This window comes from Maniola hyperantus, chromosome 27 (assembly GCF_902806685.2).
Source record: "Maniola hyperantus chromosome 27, iAphHyp1.2, whole genome shotgun sequence".
NCBI classification, from domain to species: domain Eukaryota; kingdom Metazoa; phylum Arthropoda; class Insecta; order Lepidoptera; family Nymphalidae; genus Maniola; species Maniola hyperantus.
The window spans coordinates 1,561,094-1,575,982 of NC_048562.1; the positions used below are offsets into that span (position 1 = coordinate 1,561,094).

At 37.0% G+C, this 14,889-nt stretch overlaps 3 protein-coding genes across 4 annotated transcripts in view; 2 read left to right on the forward strand and 1 right to left on the reverse strand.

Annotated features, from left to right (window-relative positions):
• The window catches only part of LOC117994800 (acyl-CoA-binding domain-containing protein 5), a 39,362-nt gene extending 29,559 nt beyond the window's left edge, over nucleotides 1-9,803 (forward strand). The window contains exons 7-9 of the mRNA XM_034982760.2: nucleotides 1,361-1,461; nucleotides 4,044-4,169; nucleotides 6,972-9,803. Of these exons, the coding sequence (XP_034838651.1) occupies nucleotides 1,361-1,461; nucleotides 4,044-4,166 (224 nt within the window). The 3' untranslated portion in view covers nucleotides 4,167-4,169; nucleotides 6,972-9,803. The remainder of the gene's footprint in view (nucleotides 1-1,360; nucleotides 1,462-4,043; nucleotides 4,170-6,971) is intronic.
• The window catches only part of LOC117994789 (uncharacterized), a 140,481-nt gene that overhangs the window by 73,891 nt on the left and 51,701 nt on the right, over nucleotides 1-14,889 (forward strand). The gene's annotated exons all lie outside the window — the stretch shown is intronic.
• On the reverse strand, nucleotides 346-14,547 carry Arp6 (Actin-related protein 6). Of its 2 annotated transcripts, XR_011238292.1 has the most exons (5): nucleotides 13,898-14,547; nucleotides 13,624-13,815; nucleotides 11,972-12,520; nucleotides 11,261-11,291; nucleotides 346-1,026 (listed from the first exon to the last, which is right to left on the reverse strand). XR_011238292.1 is itself a non-coding variant. In XM_034982755.2 (3 exons), exons 1-3 carry the CDS (start codon nucleotides 14,388-14,390, stop codon nucleotides 12,021-12,023), a joined length of 1,185 nt encoding a protein of 394 aa, XP_034838646.1. In that variant the 5' UTR covers nucleotides 14,391-14,547; the 3' UTR covers nucleotides 10,715-12,020. The 2 variants fall into 2 exon arrangements, 1 of the variants encoding a protein (XP_034838646.1); XM_034982755.2 differs by lacking the exon at nucleotides 346-1,026 and having other exon boundaries at nucleotides 10,715-12,520.

Here is a 14,889-nt window from a genome sequence, read left to right on the forward strand (position 1 = left end):
CTAAAAAAGGATTTTTGAAAATTCAACCCCTAAGGGAGTAAAATAGGGGGTTGAAATTTATGTAGTACTAGCTTATGCTTGCGACTTCTTCCGCGTGGACTACATAAATTTCAAACCTCTATTTCTTCCCCTTCGGGCTTGAATTTTCAAAAATCCTTTCTTAGCGGATGCCTACGTCATAATAGTTATCTGCATGCCAAATTTCAGCCCGATCTGTCCAGTAGTTTGAGCTGTGCGTTGATAGATCAGTCAGTCAGTCAGTCAGTCACCTTTTTCTACACTAATATTATAAAGAGGAAAACTTTGTTTGTTTGTTTGTTTGTTTGTTTGTTTGTTTGTTTGTTTGTTTGTACTGAATAGGCTCAAAAACTACTGGACCGATTTTAAAAATTCTTTCACCATTCGAAAGCTACATTATCCACGAGTAACATAGGCTATATTTTATTTTGGAAAAAAATAGGGTTCCGTAAGATATTTGGGTTTTTCGGACACAAGGTGTAAAAAATCAACCAGAAAAGTTACTTATTTTGCGTACGCTGCCTAAACTATAAAAGATAGAACCATAAAATGTTCTAATTAATTGTAGATCTTATAAATATCTACAAAAAAGTCCGCGACACACTATACCCATCTATGTCGAGTGAGGCACAGCAACCATTTTTTTATTTAAAAATCTTGAATTTTTTTTGGACTACATTTAAACGCGTTTATTTTACTCATGCTATTAATCCTTATCAAAATAAATGATTTCATCACTAAGAACAGTTTATGGAGATAATATTTGGTCTTTGAATGATTAAAATTGGACGTTTGGTTTTGAAGTTATGGCGAAATTAAAATATTACGATTTCTGCTGCACGGCCCGATGTCGTTAAGTTTGTTTGTAGGGGGTAATCTTTAGAACTACTGAACCGATTTTAAAAATTCTTTCACCAGTAGAAAGCTACATTATTCCTGAGTGACATAGGCTATACGGGATCTTTAAAAACCTAAATCTACGCGGGCGAAGCCGCGGGGATCAGCTAGTCATTTATATATTTAGATTTTGATTATGCACGCGGATGAAGTCGCGAGTATAAGCTAGTATCAATCTAAAGGTCGATGTAAATTGTTTTCTGCCGCGTACTGTAAATGTTTTTTTTTGTGTAGATCATGTGTCTTTTGTAAACACTTTTTTGTGTAGATCATGTGTCTTTTGTAAACACTTTTTTGTGTAGATCATGTGTCTTTTGTAAACACTTTTTTGTGTAGATCATGTGTCTTTTGTAAATACTTTTTTGTGTAGATCATGTGTCTTTTGTAAACACTTTTTTGTGTAGATCATGTGTCTTTTGTAAACACTTTTTTTGTGCAATTTTAGATCTAAAAGTTCTGGAGCAACTGCCGGGTGCTCTAGCGAGACTGGAGGCAGATGTCGCTGCTCTAAGGAAAGCTGTAGAAGGCGACAGGAGAATACTAGATGTAAGCACCTATAATAACCTACTTTTTACACAACTGTCCAAAAAACCGGCCAAGTGCGAGTCAGGCTCGCGCAACGAGGGCTCCGTACTACAGTCGTATTTTTTCGACATTTTGCACGATAATTCAAAAACTATGATGCATAAAAATAAATAAAAATCTGTTTTACAATGCGCAGGTGAAGACCTTTCATATGATACCCCACTTGATATAGTTATCTTACTTAGAAAATTGAAAATACTAATTATTAGTTCATGACCACAATTTTTTTTTTGTGGATTGTAACCACAAATTACAGACAGACAGACAACATAGTGATCCTATAAGGGTTCCGTTTTTCCTTTTGAGGTACGGAACCCTAAAAAATTAAAATGTGTTCATGAACAAATACATATTTTTATTTTCAACTTTCAAAGTAAGATAGTAGTAACTATATTAAGTGGGGTATCATATGAAAGGTCTTCACCTGTGCATTCTAAAACAGATTTTTACTTATTTTTATGCATCATAGTTTTTGAACTATCGTGCTAAATGTCGAAAAAATACGACTGTAGTACGGAACCATCAGTGTGCGAGCCTGACTCGCACTTGGCCGGTTTTATTATTTCAAAGTCAAAACGTTTATTCAAAGTAGGTAAAAAAATTACGCTTTTTGATAGTTATTGTACGATGGCCCTTCTTGTACGAGTTCAACCCCCACTTCCAACCAGTGGCGTGCACAGGGTTTGAAGCCAGGGTAGGCATTAGTTAGGGGAACCTGTTTACTAGCAGGTCATAATGTAAAATTTGCATTGAGCTATTACAACTGAGGTAAGCAGTGCATTTATGCCTCTATGACCTGCACGCCACTGCTTCCAACATCTGACTATCAAAAAAAAAGATTCCGACGAATTGAGAACCTCCTCCTTTTTTGAGGTCGGTTAAAAAGAGTAATTTATTACCTATCTCTACATAGTATAAAATAAAGTCGCTTCCCGCTGTCTGTATGTATGAACGCGTAGATCTTTTAAATTACGCAACAGATTTTAATGCGGTTTTCACCAATAGATAGAGTGATTCAAGGGGAAGGTTTATAGGTATAGTTTAATATTGGTTTTGTATTAATTTGTTGAAATATGACGATACTAGAGAATGCCCGCGACTTCCCGTGAGAACTCTTTGTTTTTCCGGGATAAAAAGTAGCCTATGTCCTTCCCCGGGATGCAAGCTATCTCTGTACCAAATTTCGTCAAAATCGGTTGAACGGTTGAGCCGTGAAAAGCTAGCAGACAGACAGACAAACACTTTCGCATTTATAATATTAGTATGGATTTTAGCAAAATGTCGGAAGAATCACTCCTCACTGACACCACATTAGTATAGTACATTGCACTCATGCGAAGCCGGGGCGGGTTGCTAGTCCATACTAAAATTATAAATGCGAAAGTGTGTCTGTCTGTCTGTTAGCTTTTCACGGCTCAACCGTGCAACCGATTTTGACGAAATTTGGTACAGAGATAGCTTGCATCCCGGGGAAGGACATATTATGGTACTTTTTATCCCGGAAAATTGAAGAGTTCCCACAGGATTTTTGAAAAGCTAAATCCACGCGGACGAAATCGCGGACATCATCTAGTCTAATCTAAAAATAGTAGCTATCATAATGTAGGTACACAGACAGACATGTTATTATCAGATAGTCCTGTATAAGTCCCGCAAATTGCTAATGCGCGTGGCCGCCATTTTAGTGACGTCAGCACTAGTCGATTTCGGACCAATCAGTCGCGAGCAAGCGCTCGCAAACGCACACGTTTACTGTACCTTACGTACACCGATACGACTTGCACACAAGCATGAGCCACTTTTTATTCAGGAAAAACAAAGAGTTCCCACGGGAAAGAGGCTGCATTCAAAGCGCAAAAGAAATGTTTAAGGGCAATATTTAGATTAAAAATGACGGACAGTTGTAAACCCTATTTTAAGAAATATAATATTTTGACCATGCCATGTATATATATTTGAGACTATCATTTTTATTAAACAAAACTTGAATTTATATGAAAACTTCAATAGTAAAAGGCATGTGCTTAAACTGCGGCACCCTCCTAGTAGAACCGCTCATTTCTCCAAAAGTTTTTTTGCCACTCTTGTATAATCACTTGCCCAAATATATAATTGAGACGCGAGAACTTCCTTTATTTAAGATAAAATTGAAAAAAACTATTGTTAGAAAAGACATATTACTCGATTAATGATTACCTTGTAGAGAAATTTTAGTTTTATTTTAATTTTTGACATTTGTAACATTATCATTTAAATTTGTATTTTTTTGTGACTTAGTATTTAATTTGACTAATTTTATCAAAACTATGTACACGTTGTTCGGTATATCATAAGTCATAACATATTGCATGCTAATAGGCAGAATTTGGCTGTACCTTTTTGTTTTGTAATATCTGCACTGTTTACCCATATTCGCAATAAAGAAATTTGAATTTGAATTTGATTTTTAAAACTAAATCCACGCGGACGAAGTCGCGGGCATTCTCTAGTTTTCAATAAATCATTTTTGACTTTTGACTTGACCGGTTTTCTCTTTGCTACAGCAAGTCTCTCGCGGGTGGCGGTGGCCATGGCAGGAGCTCAGCCCACCCACCATGCTTTTAATGGTGGTGTGGCCTTTCATAGCATTCCGGATCGCGTCGCGACTACAACGCAGGAACACTTAGCCGGTAAGATTTTTTTTTTTTAAAGAATATTAGCCATATTTTGACGACCTCCCTGGCGCAGTGGTATGCGCTGTGGTCTTAATAGTGGGAGGTCCCTGGTTCGATTCCTGGCAGGGGTTTGGAATTTTATAATTTCTAAATTTCTGGTCTGGTCTGGTGGGAGGCTTCGGCCGTGGCTAGTTACCACCCTACCGGCAAAGCCGTGCCGCCAAGCGATTTAGCGTTCCGGTACGATGCCGTGTAGAAACCGAAGGGGTATGGGTTTAATAAAAACTGCCATACCCCTTCCAGGTTAGCCCGCTATCATCTTAGACTGCATCATCACTTACCACCAGGTGAGATTGCAGTCAAGGGCTGACTTGTATCTGAATAAATAAAAAAAAAAAAAATATTAAATGACTAATATTCCCCTTTCCTCTCCAACTAAGCGTCAGGCTTGTGCTAGGAGTAGGTACGACAATAGTGCAACGGGCGGGGTTTGAACTGTCGACCTTTCGGTTTTCAGTCCACTCCTTTACCCGTTGAGCTATTGAGGCTCATGATGTTATAGTTCTTGCATTTCACGAGGACGAGTGTCTTCTTGTCTAAAATTCCTTGTCGCACACCGACTGGCAGGGTCGCCATGTGGTAATGGAGGCCCAAATAAGAAAAGACTTTTTTTTTTTAAATTCAGATACAAGTTAGCCCTTGACTGCAATCTCACCTGATGGTAAGTGATGATAGCGGGCTAACCTGGAAGGGGTATGGTAGTTTTTATTAAACCCTTTTCATATGATAGACTGTTGATTTGGTGCGTGCTTTAATAATACTGGTACTGATTCTGAGCACAACATAATTTTAGAGTATTCCTGTCCTCTTCTTACTAATGTATTATGAAAAGGACAGACGCAGTTCGACAGTTTTAAATTTATTTTTTAGATAGTAAAACTAGTGATTTTAGCGCACAGTCGCGAGCCTACTGTTTAAATTTGTAGCGTGCACTAAAATTTTGACGTGGACACTGACAGTTGGCCTTGTCCACAAGTTCAAAGTCGCTCAGCGGACTATGTTGGGTATCTCTCTGAGGGACAAAATCCGTAACCAGGAAATCCGTAGAAGAACCAGAGTGACCGACATAGCCCAACGAATTAGCCAGCTGAAGTGGCAGTGGGCAGGCCACGTCTGCCGCAGAACCGATGGCCTCTGGGACAGACGTGTTCTGGAGTGGAGACCGCGTATCGGCAAGCGCATTGTGGGACGACCTCCAACCCGCTGGACTGACGACCTTAAGAAGGTAGCGGGAAGTGGGTGGATGAGGAAGGCGGATGATCGTGTGTGGTGGCGTGCTCTTGGGAAGGCCTATGTCCAGCAGTGGACGCAAATAGGCTGAATGATTGATTGACTAAAATTTAGTCTTTACATGTAAAATTCATGTTCTGCCCCTTTTTAGCATTGTTAAAAAGAAATGGATGCAGATACTCTAAATTTAGTTTAGAGAAAGACAACGGAATCGGTGCCACTGGCCCCGATTCTCTAGTCTCTCTCTAAACTAAATTTAGAGTATCTGCGTCCTTTTCTTTTTACTAATGCTAAAAAAGGAACGGAACCTGACTTTCACATTTAAAGACTCTAAATTTTAGTGCACAATACAAATTTAAACAGTAGGTTCGCGACTGCGCGCTAAAATCACGGGTTTTACCATCTAAAAATTAAATTTAGAACTGTCAAACTGTGTCTGTCCTTTTCATATAACATTAGTAAGAAGAGCATGCGAATACTCTAAAATTAGGTTGTGCTCAGAATCAGTGCCACAGTCCGCTTATTCTAAGGTGCATTACATTATAAGGTGCTTCAAGTGCCGTGGGCTACACACTACATCCTCAGTGCTTGAAGACCAAAGTCTTGGAACAGTGCGTGTTGCCAGTGATGACATATGGATCCGAGACATGGTCGCTAACTATGGGCCTCATAAGAAAGCTCAGAGTCACTCAGCGGGCGATGGAGAGAGCTATGTGCGGAGTTTCTCTACGGGATCAATGAGGAAATGAGATCCGTAGGAGAACTAGAGTAACCGACATAGCTTTACGGGTTGCCAAGCTGAAGTGGCAATGGGCCGGGCACATAGTTCGTACAACCGATAGACGTTGGGGTCCCAAGGTGCTGGGTCACTAAAATGGCGGTCACGCGCATTAGCAATTTGCGGGACTTGTACAGTTCTCCGCAATCGACCAGCTGATAATAACATGTCTTGTCTGTGTACCTACATTATAATAGCTACTATTTTTAGACTAGACTAGGTGATGCCCGCGACTTCGTCCGCGCTTCAATTTTCCGGGATAAAAAATAGCCTATGTCCTTCCCCGGGATGTAAGCTATCTCTCTACTAAATTTCATCAAAATCGGTTGAATGGTTGAGCCGTGAAAAGCTAGCAGACAGACAGACAGACACACTTTCGCATTTATAATATTAGTATGGATTAGATTAGATTTATTTATTTGCTTTCATGTACATTAATTATTCATAGTTAATTTTCTTGTATGCTAGTTAACTCATTTGTCTACCATTCGAATATTTATAACTATTTAGTTACCTAAACCACTTTGTATATTCTATAATAATTGTCTATTTCTTTTTTCTGTGTTTTATTAATTGTATCTTATCAGTTAGTTAGTGCATATATTTCTTTAAGCATTGTTGTGTACACATATTAAGGGTTACCGCTTAGATCTTAATCTATTTTTTTTTATTTGGACCAATTTATAGCTGAAACCTGTTTTGTGTGCCTTTATAATAAAATAAAATAAAATTGATTTTGATTTTTTCAGGTACTACGAAGCTCGCAGCGTAATATGATCTAGGTCTTAAGTGTATATTGGTGTTGACATTTTACAGTTTTTTATACTTATGGGGATGTGACGTCATAGTTATCTTTATTTGTTGTACCAACATTATAGTCATACAATTTATTATGTTAATGGTTTCTGAGCTCAGATGGCTTAAAAACGGTGCTGCCGACATATATATCCATACTAATATTATTAATGCGAAAGTGGGTCTGTCTGTCTGTCTGCTAGCCTCTCACGGCCCAGTCATTCAACCAATTTTGACGAAATTTGGTACAGATATAGCTTGCATCCCGGGAAAGGACATAGGCTACTTTTTATCCCAGAAAATCAAAGAGTTCCCACGGGATTTTTAAAAACCTAAATCCACGCGGACGAAGTCGCGGGCATCATCTAGTGTATAATAATTTAGTTTCGGTATTAGATTTTATACAAATTCTTATATGTAAATAAAAAAAGTTTAAATATTCATATCCGAAGCATGGAGAAATAAATTTGATACCTAGTTTTTTTAAAACTACAATCGCAATTGGCTGAAGTATTCTTGCTGCAAATGCATTTGAGCCAATAGTGAGAGAGTGGTTCTGATTCTGAGCACAACCTAATTTTAGAGTATTCGCATACTCTTCTTACTAATGTAATATGAAAAGGACAGACGCAGTTTGACAGTTTTAAATTTAATTTTTAGATAGTAAAACCCGTGATTTTAGCGCACAGTCGCGAGCCTACTGTTTAAATTTGTAGCGTTCACTAAAATTTAGAGTCTTAAAACTAAATTTAGAGTATCTGCATCCTTTTCTTTTTAACAATGCTAAAAAGGGACAGAATATGAACATTTAAAGACTCTAAATTTAGTACACGGTACAAATTTAAACAGTAGGCTCGCGACTGCGCGCTAAAATCACGGGTTTTACCATCTAAAAATTAAATTTAAAACCGTCAACCGTCGTCTGTCCTTTTCATATTACATTAGTAAGAAGAGTATGCGAATACTCTAAAATTAGGTTGTGCTCAGAATCAGTACCAATATTTATCAAATTCAAAAGTAGGAAAATACCCAATTGTTGTTACCTTATATTATTTTTTATACAATTAAGTCATCTCTCATCACCTTAGTTACCTTAATTAAGGCAAAGTCAATAACTTTGTCTTAAAGTAGTTTGGTGGTTTTGAGGGAACCAATAAACCGAAAAACACACAGATATATCAAGTAAAATATGGTTTTCAATGTGTCAACATGAGTTGATATTAGTTTTTATTATTATGTGATACTTAGTTTTAGTAAATAAATACAGCGTTATTTTGAGAGCGGATAGTACCTGAAGTCGAAAAACTTAAATACTAAAAAATATTTTCAAAATTTGTCAACAATTCTGATTCAGCAAAGAGCGACTGATTTTTAACCGACTTCAAAAAAGGTTCTCAATTCGTCGGAATCTTTTTTTTTTAATAATCTACAGAAGCTATTACAATTCATAAAAATAATTTATAAACGTATTCTCAATTACTTCAGTTCTATTTCTCTATAAATAAATCTAGTCAGGGAAGAGGATGAGGTTATCTCAAAAGGTTTTTGAGTTGAAACAGTTTTATTTCATTGAAAACATCCCAGTTAGAGCCTGACTTGGAAAATTTTAAATCTAATTATTCTGCTTAGTTTATTTTATCGGTTTGAACCTGTTTACTGGAAAAATATGTAATTGCATCAGTTTTTTTAAGAAAGATTTCTTGGAGATTTCCAATGCCTGACCTCTAAAAAATTTTGACTAAATGCAGTTTTTATTTACTTTAAAATCGACGCTATGGTTTCTTAGACTTATCTCTAAACTTAGTTAAAATTTTTGCGTCACTGATCGTTCTCAAAACAACTGTATTACCTATTAGTTATTTTTGTTTATTTGGATGGCATTTTCATTTTAATATCTAAGGTTTCGGTTTAATTATACAATTCGTGTATTTAAATAATATTTGTAAATAATGAATTAATATTCGTTAGTTTACTGCAAGAACTCATTAATATCAAAAAAAATATCAAGTATAATTTGCCACAACAATTTTTTTAAATTCAGATACAAGTTAGCCCTTGACTGCAATCGAAATCTTATCTGGTGGTAAGTGATGATGCAGTCTAAGATGAAAGCGGGCTAACCAGGAAGGGGTATGCCAGTTTTTTTTATTAAACCCATATCCCTTTGGTTCTGGTTTGGTTGGAACTTAGTTTTATATGAATAGAACTCAGTTCATGTAAGTACCTACTTGATGTTTTTAGGGTTCCGTACCTCAAAAGGAAAAATGGAACCCTTATAAGATCACTTTGTTGTCTGTCGGTCTGTCAAGAAACCTACAGGGTACTTTCGTTGACCTAGAATCATGAAATTTGGCAGGTAGGTAGGTATTATAGCAGACATTCGGGGAAAAATCTGAAAACTGAATGTGAAAAAAATTAAATTGTGGTCATGAACTAATAATTAGTATTTTCAATTTTCGAAGTAAGATAACTATATCAAGTGGGGTATCATATGAAAGGTCTTCAGCTGTGCATTCTAAAACAGATTTTTATTTATTTTTAGGCATAATAGTTTTAGATTTATCGTGCAAAATGTCGATAAAATACGATTGTAGTACGGAACCCTCAGTGCGCGAGTCTGACTCGCACTTGGCTGGTTTTTTTTTTAATTAATGAGTTCTTGCAATATGTCGACGTAATAAAAAAAGGCTATAATGTGTCTCACGTTTGTTTGTTTTATTGTAAAATGAATAAAAATATCACAAGATTTGTTATTGTATTGAAATAAAATGGGGGTTTTTTTTGAAGATTTGTGTTTTCTTCATACTTCCCATCTTTTTTGACAGAAACTATATTCTCTATGCAACAAGCGGCAATAGCATAGTTGTTAAGGATAAGAAGTCCGTCGTTCGATCCCGACAACGCTCTTAACTTTTCGAAGCTACGTTAATAATTCGAATTTAAATTTTATCAAAATCAATTTATAGTAACTTTTTAAACTCAAACTCAAATTATTTATTCAGAATAGGTAAAATTTTAAGCTTCCTGATTGTCATAATTTTTATTTGTAAGATAATATACCTAGTGGTGATAATTAATACGTACTTAAAACTAAGCTACGAGGGTTCCAAACGCGCCCAGGTCTGAGTCTTGAGCCCACAACAAACTCCCAACTCCTTTAAGATTTAATTTTAGAGAGTTAATTCGAATTTAAGTTTTATCAAAAAAAAATCTGTTGTATTTTAACAGTATTAAATATGTAATACTAAAGAACTTCAAGCTAAATGAAAATTAAAATAAAACAACATTAAATTAAAACTAAAATAATTTAAATTAAATCTAAAAACCTTATAGAGACCACCGCAGCGAGGCATTGTACCCAAGATGCTGGCAGCATTACCCCTTCGGATGGCCAAACTAATTCTTTGACCAAGGTAGCTATCAAAATCTATATATATAAAAGGAGAAGGTGACTGACTGACTGATCTATCAACGCACAGCTCAAACTACTGGACGGATCGGGCTGAAATTTGGCATGCAGATAGCTATTATGACGTAGGCATCCGCTAAGAAAGGATTTTTGAAAATTCAACTCCAAGGGGATTAAATAGGGGTTTGAAATTTTGTAGGCCACGCGGACGAAGTCGCGAGCATAAGCTTGTCAATTTATATTTATAGAGGATATTTAAAAAACTGAAATAAAACAATGTATCTGGATCCTAATCCTTTTTAATTATTATGTTATTCATAGTATTATTTACAAATTAGTACTCTAATACTATATTATTATTAAATAAATTAATTTTCAGTCTCTTACTAACAGTAGGCATGTAAATGTTTTCTTGTAGCATCTTGTAGCCCGCGACTTCGTCCGCGCGAATTTAGGTTTCCCAAGCATATATCACAGGATTATCCCCCAAAGTCACGGTAACATCAAAATGGTCCAATGCAAATGCTCTCTGCGTCACTGCTAAGGGTTGTAACCCCTACCATCATAGTAATCATCGGATAGTAATGCAGAGAGAGCTAATTTTCTCTTAGAATGGTCATTGCTTTGGGTGGTGATACCTTCCATTAATCTATGGTATCAAAATGGAAGGTGTCTTCCTTGGATAATAATGTGGAGGGGCAATAAGACGTACACTCCGGGCGACGTATTCTTTATTATTAAAGGTTTAGACTTCCCATTATCTATTCAGCCTATATGGCAATGGACTGTATGACATCCTGCATGTCATAGACATAAATGACACCCCGCATGTCATAGACTATAATATGACATCCCGCATTCCAATCTGTAATATGACATCCCGCATCTCATCAGCTGGTCGAGCCGACAGCCTACTCAGGCCGCCTGGCTCTCTCGCGCCGTTATATATCGAACCTCTCAAACGCCAGAGCGCGGCCCTCCTCTTCATACTCCTCCAGAGTCATACAGAACGAATAGAAATCTCACGAACACGGAACACGGAACGGATCACGGAACAACATCCCACCCCCCTCCTAAGCATATGTCACGGGATTATCCCCCAAAGTCACGGTAACATCAAAATGGTCCAACGCAAACGCTCTTACCTCATTGAAAACTCTATCACGGAATCCTTTAAACAGCGTATTACCACCATACAAAACTATATTATCGAGCAATGCTTCCATATTTTCTTCGGGACACGCTTCTATTCATTATGGCTTCTGGAATACCCATTTGTGGAATTCCAACGTCAGATGGATGGTGTTTTAGTTCAATTAGTCAAATCGGCCATGTTGGATTGTCATGGCGTCATATTATAGTCTATGACATATTGCATGTCATAGACTAATATGAAATCCCGCATGTCAGAGACTATATGACATGGACTATGACATCCCGTCAGTCATAGACATATGACACCCCACATGTCATAGACCATATGACATCCCACATTCCAATCTGTAATATGACATCCCGTATCTCACAACTATATGTCATGATGACAGCTGGTCGAGCCGACAGCCTACTCAGGCCGCCTGGCTCGCTCGCGCCGTTATATATCGAACCTCTCAAACGCCAGAGCGCGGCCCTCCTCTTCGTACTCCTCCCGCGTCATACAGAACGAATAGAAATCCGGATCACGGAACAACATCTTGCCCCCCTCCCAAGCATATGTCACGGGATTATCCCCCAAAGTCACGGTAACATCAAAATGGTCCAACGCAAACGCTCTAACCTCATTGAACACTCTATCACGGAAACCTTTGAACAACGTATTACCACCATACAAAACTATATTATCGAGCAATCCTTCCATATTTTCTTCGGGACACGCTTCTATACTATTCATTATGGCTTCTGGAATACCCATTTGTGGAATTCCAACGTCAGATGGTCGGAATAGGAGTTCTGGTATGGTGAATCTTTCGTTGTTGAGGCGTAGAGTCTGCTGCTCCAAGTCCTCGTCGGGCTTGACAATGTCACGGAGGTAGCCTCGTCTGAGGGTTGTGTAGTCTGGTAGGACGTAGTCTTTTACTATTGTGTTGGTTGGTCCTAAAAAATGTATATGAAGTGTTTAGATGGCCACATGTCGTCATAATATGATAGTAAAAAATATTTCATCATCATCATGAGCAGTGTTTATTCTTTATTTATTTGCATTCATGTCTTACATCATAACATATATAATATTACAATATTACAACATGAAGCCCCGTCAGGGCATTGCCAAATATAACATTTGTACATTATATTATATAAATCATAATATTACGTCATTCTAAACTTCGATACATAGTTATTTTAAGTTACAATTTCAGTTCAAGATTGGAAAGTATAGCATACAATAATTATTTATACTATGTAATATTTCAAAACTTATTATGTGTTAACAATTACAAAATTTCAAGTAAGTAGGTATTTAAAATGTCACATATTACTGTTAGAGAAGCTTTAAAATTGTAATTAGTAGGTCTTGTCATTCATAATAAAATTATTTATTGATCGCACTAATTAATTAAGCAACCCATCGCCAGCTTACTACAGAGCACGGGTCTCCTCTCCGAGTGAGAAGGGGTTTGGACATAGTCTACCACGCTGCCCAAGTGTGCTGTGTGTTGAACAGTACTTTACTGTCATTACAATCTAGCCTATGAGAAAGGCTCATGAGTCATTATATTAACCTAAACTTATAAACGTACTTATACCTACGAATCGGTCCATTGACTTATCTTAGTATTTTTTTTTTGAAAACATGAAACTCTCCCTAGTTTCTCCATAACTCTCAGGCATGCAGGTTTTTTCTATGAGAGCTCTCCATAATGTTCTCAAAGGTGTGTTAAATCTGCACTTGGCTATAGCATGGTAGACTATGGCCAAAACCCTTCTCACTGTGAGAGGACACCTGTGCTCTGTAGTGAGCCAACGATGTATGTATGTATATACTTTATTGAAACACAAAAACACAAATGACAGGTTACAAAAAGAAATCTTAAAAAGTAGGTACAAAAAGGCGGTCTTATCGCTAAATAGCGATCTCTTCCAGACAACCTTAACGCTAGGGAGAAAACAAACAAATGGACAATGGGAGGTGGTGTATAATAAACCTAAATACCAATAGCTAAATGGGTTGACGATGGGTTGATCATGATGATTACCTTTCTGCCTAGCAACCTCCATGTCTGCCATGAAGTCCTGTGACACGAAACAGGAGTCCTCCTTCACCTGGTTGATTACATAACTCTCTTCCATCACATTCAGTTGTCGATACGACAGAATCTCTTTCAAGTGATTGGTTAACACTTTCCCTCCTACGTCTATACGGCGAATGCCTTTTTTATACTTCTTGCCTTAAAAAAGATTTTGAAATGAATTAATTTTTGAAATAAAAATAGTGAACCAAAATACTTTTCATAAACATTTTTAACTTACCTTTGATATAAGGAACAATATAAGTAAAACTGTACCCGGAATCAACAACTACAGTGCAATCATTTCTATGTGTCTTTCTATAGTGGTACTCCGCTAAATCCGTAGCATTCACACGTAATAGCGTCTGGCATTCATACTCTTCAAAGAAAATTTCAGTCATAGCCTCTTGAATAGACGAAAAGTTGAAAATAGGTTCAGTTACAATTAAAGGAGTTTCACTAAAGTTAACCGGGCAGCATTCCTTGCTAAATATGAAGTCCCATATTGTTTTTTGAGTATCCCAATTGGTTAGGAAACCCTTTTGGAAAGGCAGGATGTAGAAAAGGCCTGATGCGTCTCTGCACTCGTCGATTTGAGATCCGATGAATGGACGACGTCTTTCGGACTTCGCCTTCATTATACAGTTGGGTACGATCTTCGGTTCGCCGTTAGAGAAGCCTGCTTTAGCTGTGTAAGCCCCATTGTCCAGAATGTAGCAAGATGTTTCGCTCATTTTTGTTGAGGTTACCGGTAGAATTTTTTTTAAACGAATTATTGTTATTCATAGGTTTCACATCATTTTCATTTTCTTTATTTATTCATTGATTTGATCACGAAGAAAAATAGGAAAAACATTTTATTTTCAACAACAGCACCATAGACAAAAAGAGAAATGTTTAAATCACAGAGTACATTGAATATAGGGGTAAATTGACAATCACCACAGATGACAGACCGCAGACGACTCCATAAAAATCTTATCTCTGACTTAGAGCACAGGATTAGAGATGGACATTTTTTATCGTAATAGTATTTACCGATTTTTTGAAATTGCGTAATTTATGCAAGGAGAAAATATTAACTGTAAACTGCAATAAAATCAATGAATATTATCTCCTTTCAGATACAGCTAAATTTTATTTTTATGATTTATAAAAAATTCTAAGTGATAATAGTTACTTATAGTAGGTACGTGACAGGTCGAGACGGCAATCGAGGAGGGAATGCTCCGC

What these genes read in the sequence shown, in the direction of transcription:
- Arp6 (XM_034982755.2), bottom strand. Translation starts at nt 14,390, where the DNA reads ATGAGCGAAACATCTTGCTACATTCTGGACAATGGGGCTTACACAGCT. An exon ending in TATTGTTCCTTATATCAAAG is followed by an intron (nt 13,816 to 13,897) that starts GTAAGTTAAAAA and finishes ATCTTTTTTAAG; the next exon opens with GCAAGAAGTATAAAAAAGGC. An exon ending in GGAGGTTGCTAGGCAGAAAG is followed by an intron (nt 12,521 to 13,623) that starts GTAATCATCATG and finishes TACATTTTTTAG; the next exon opens with GACCAACCAACACAATAGTA.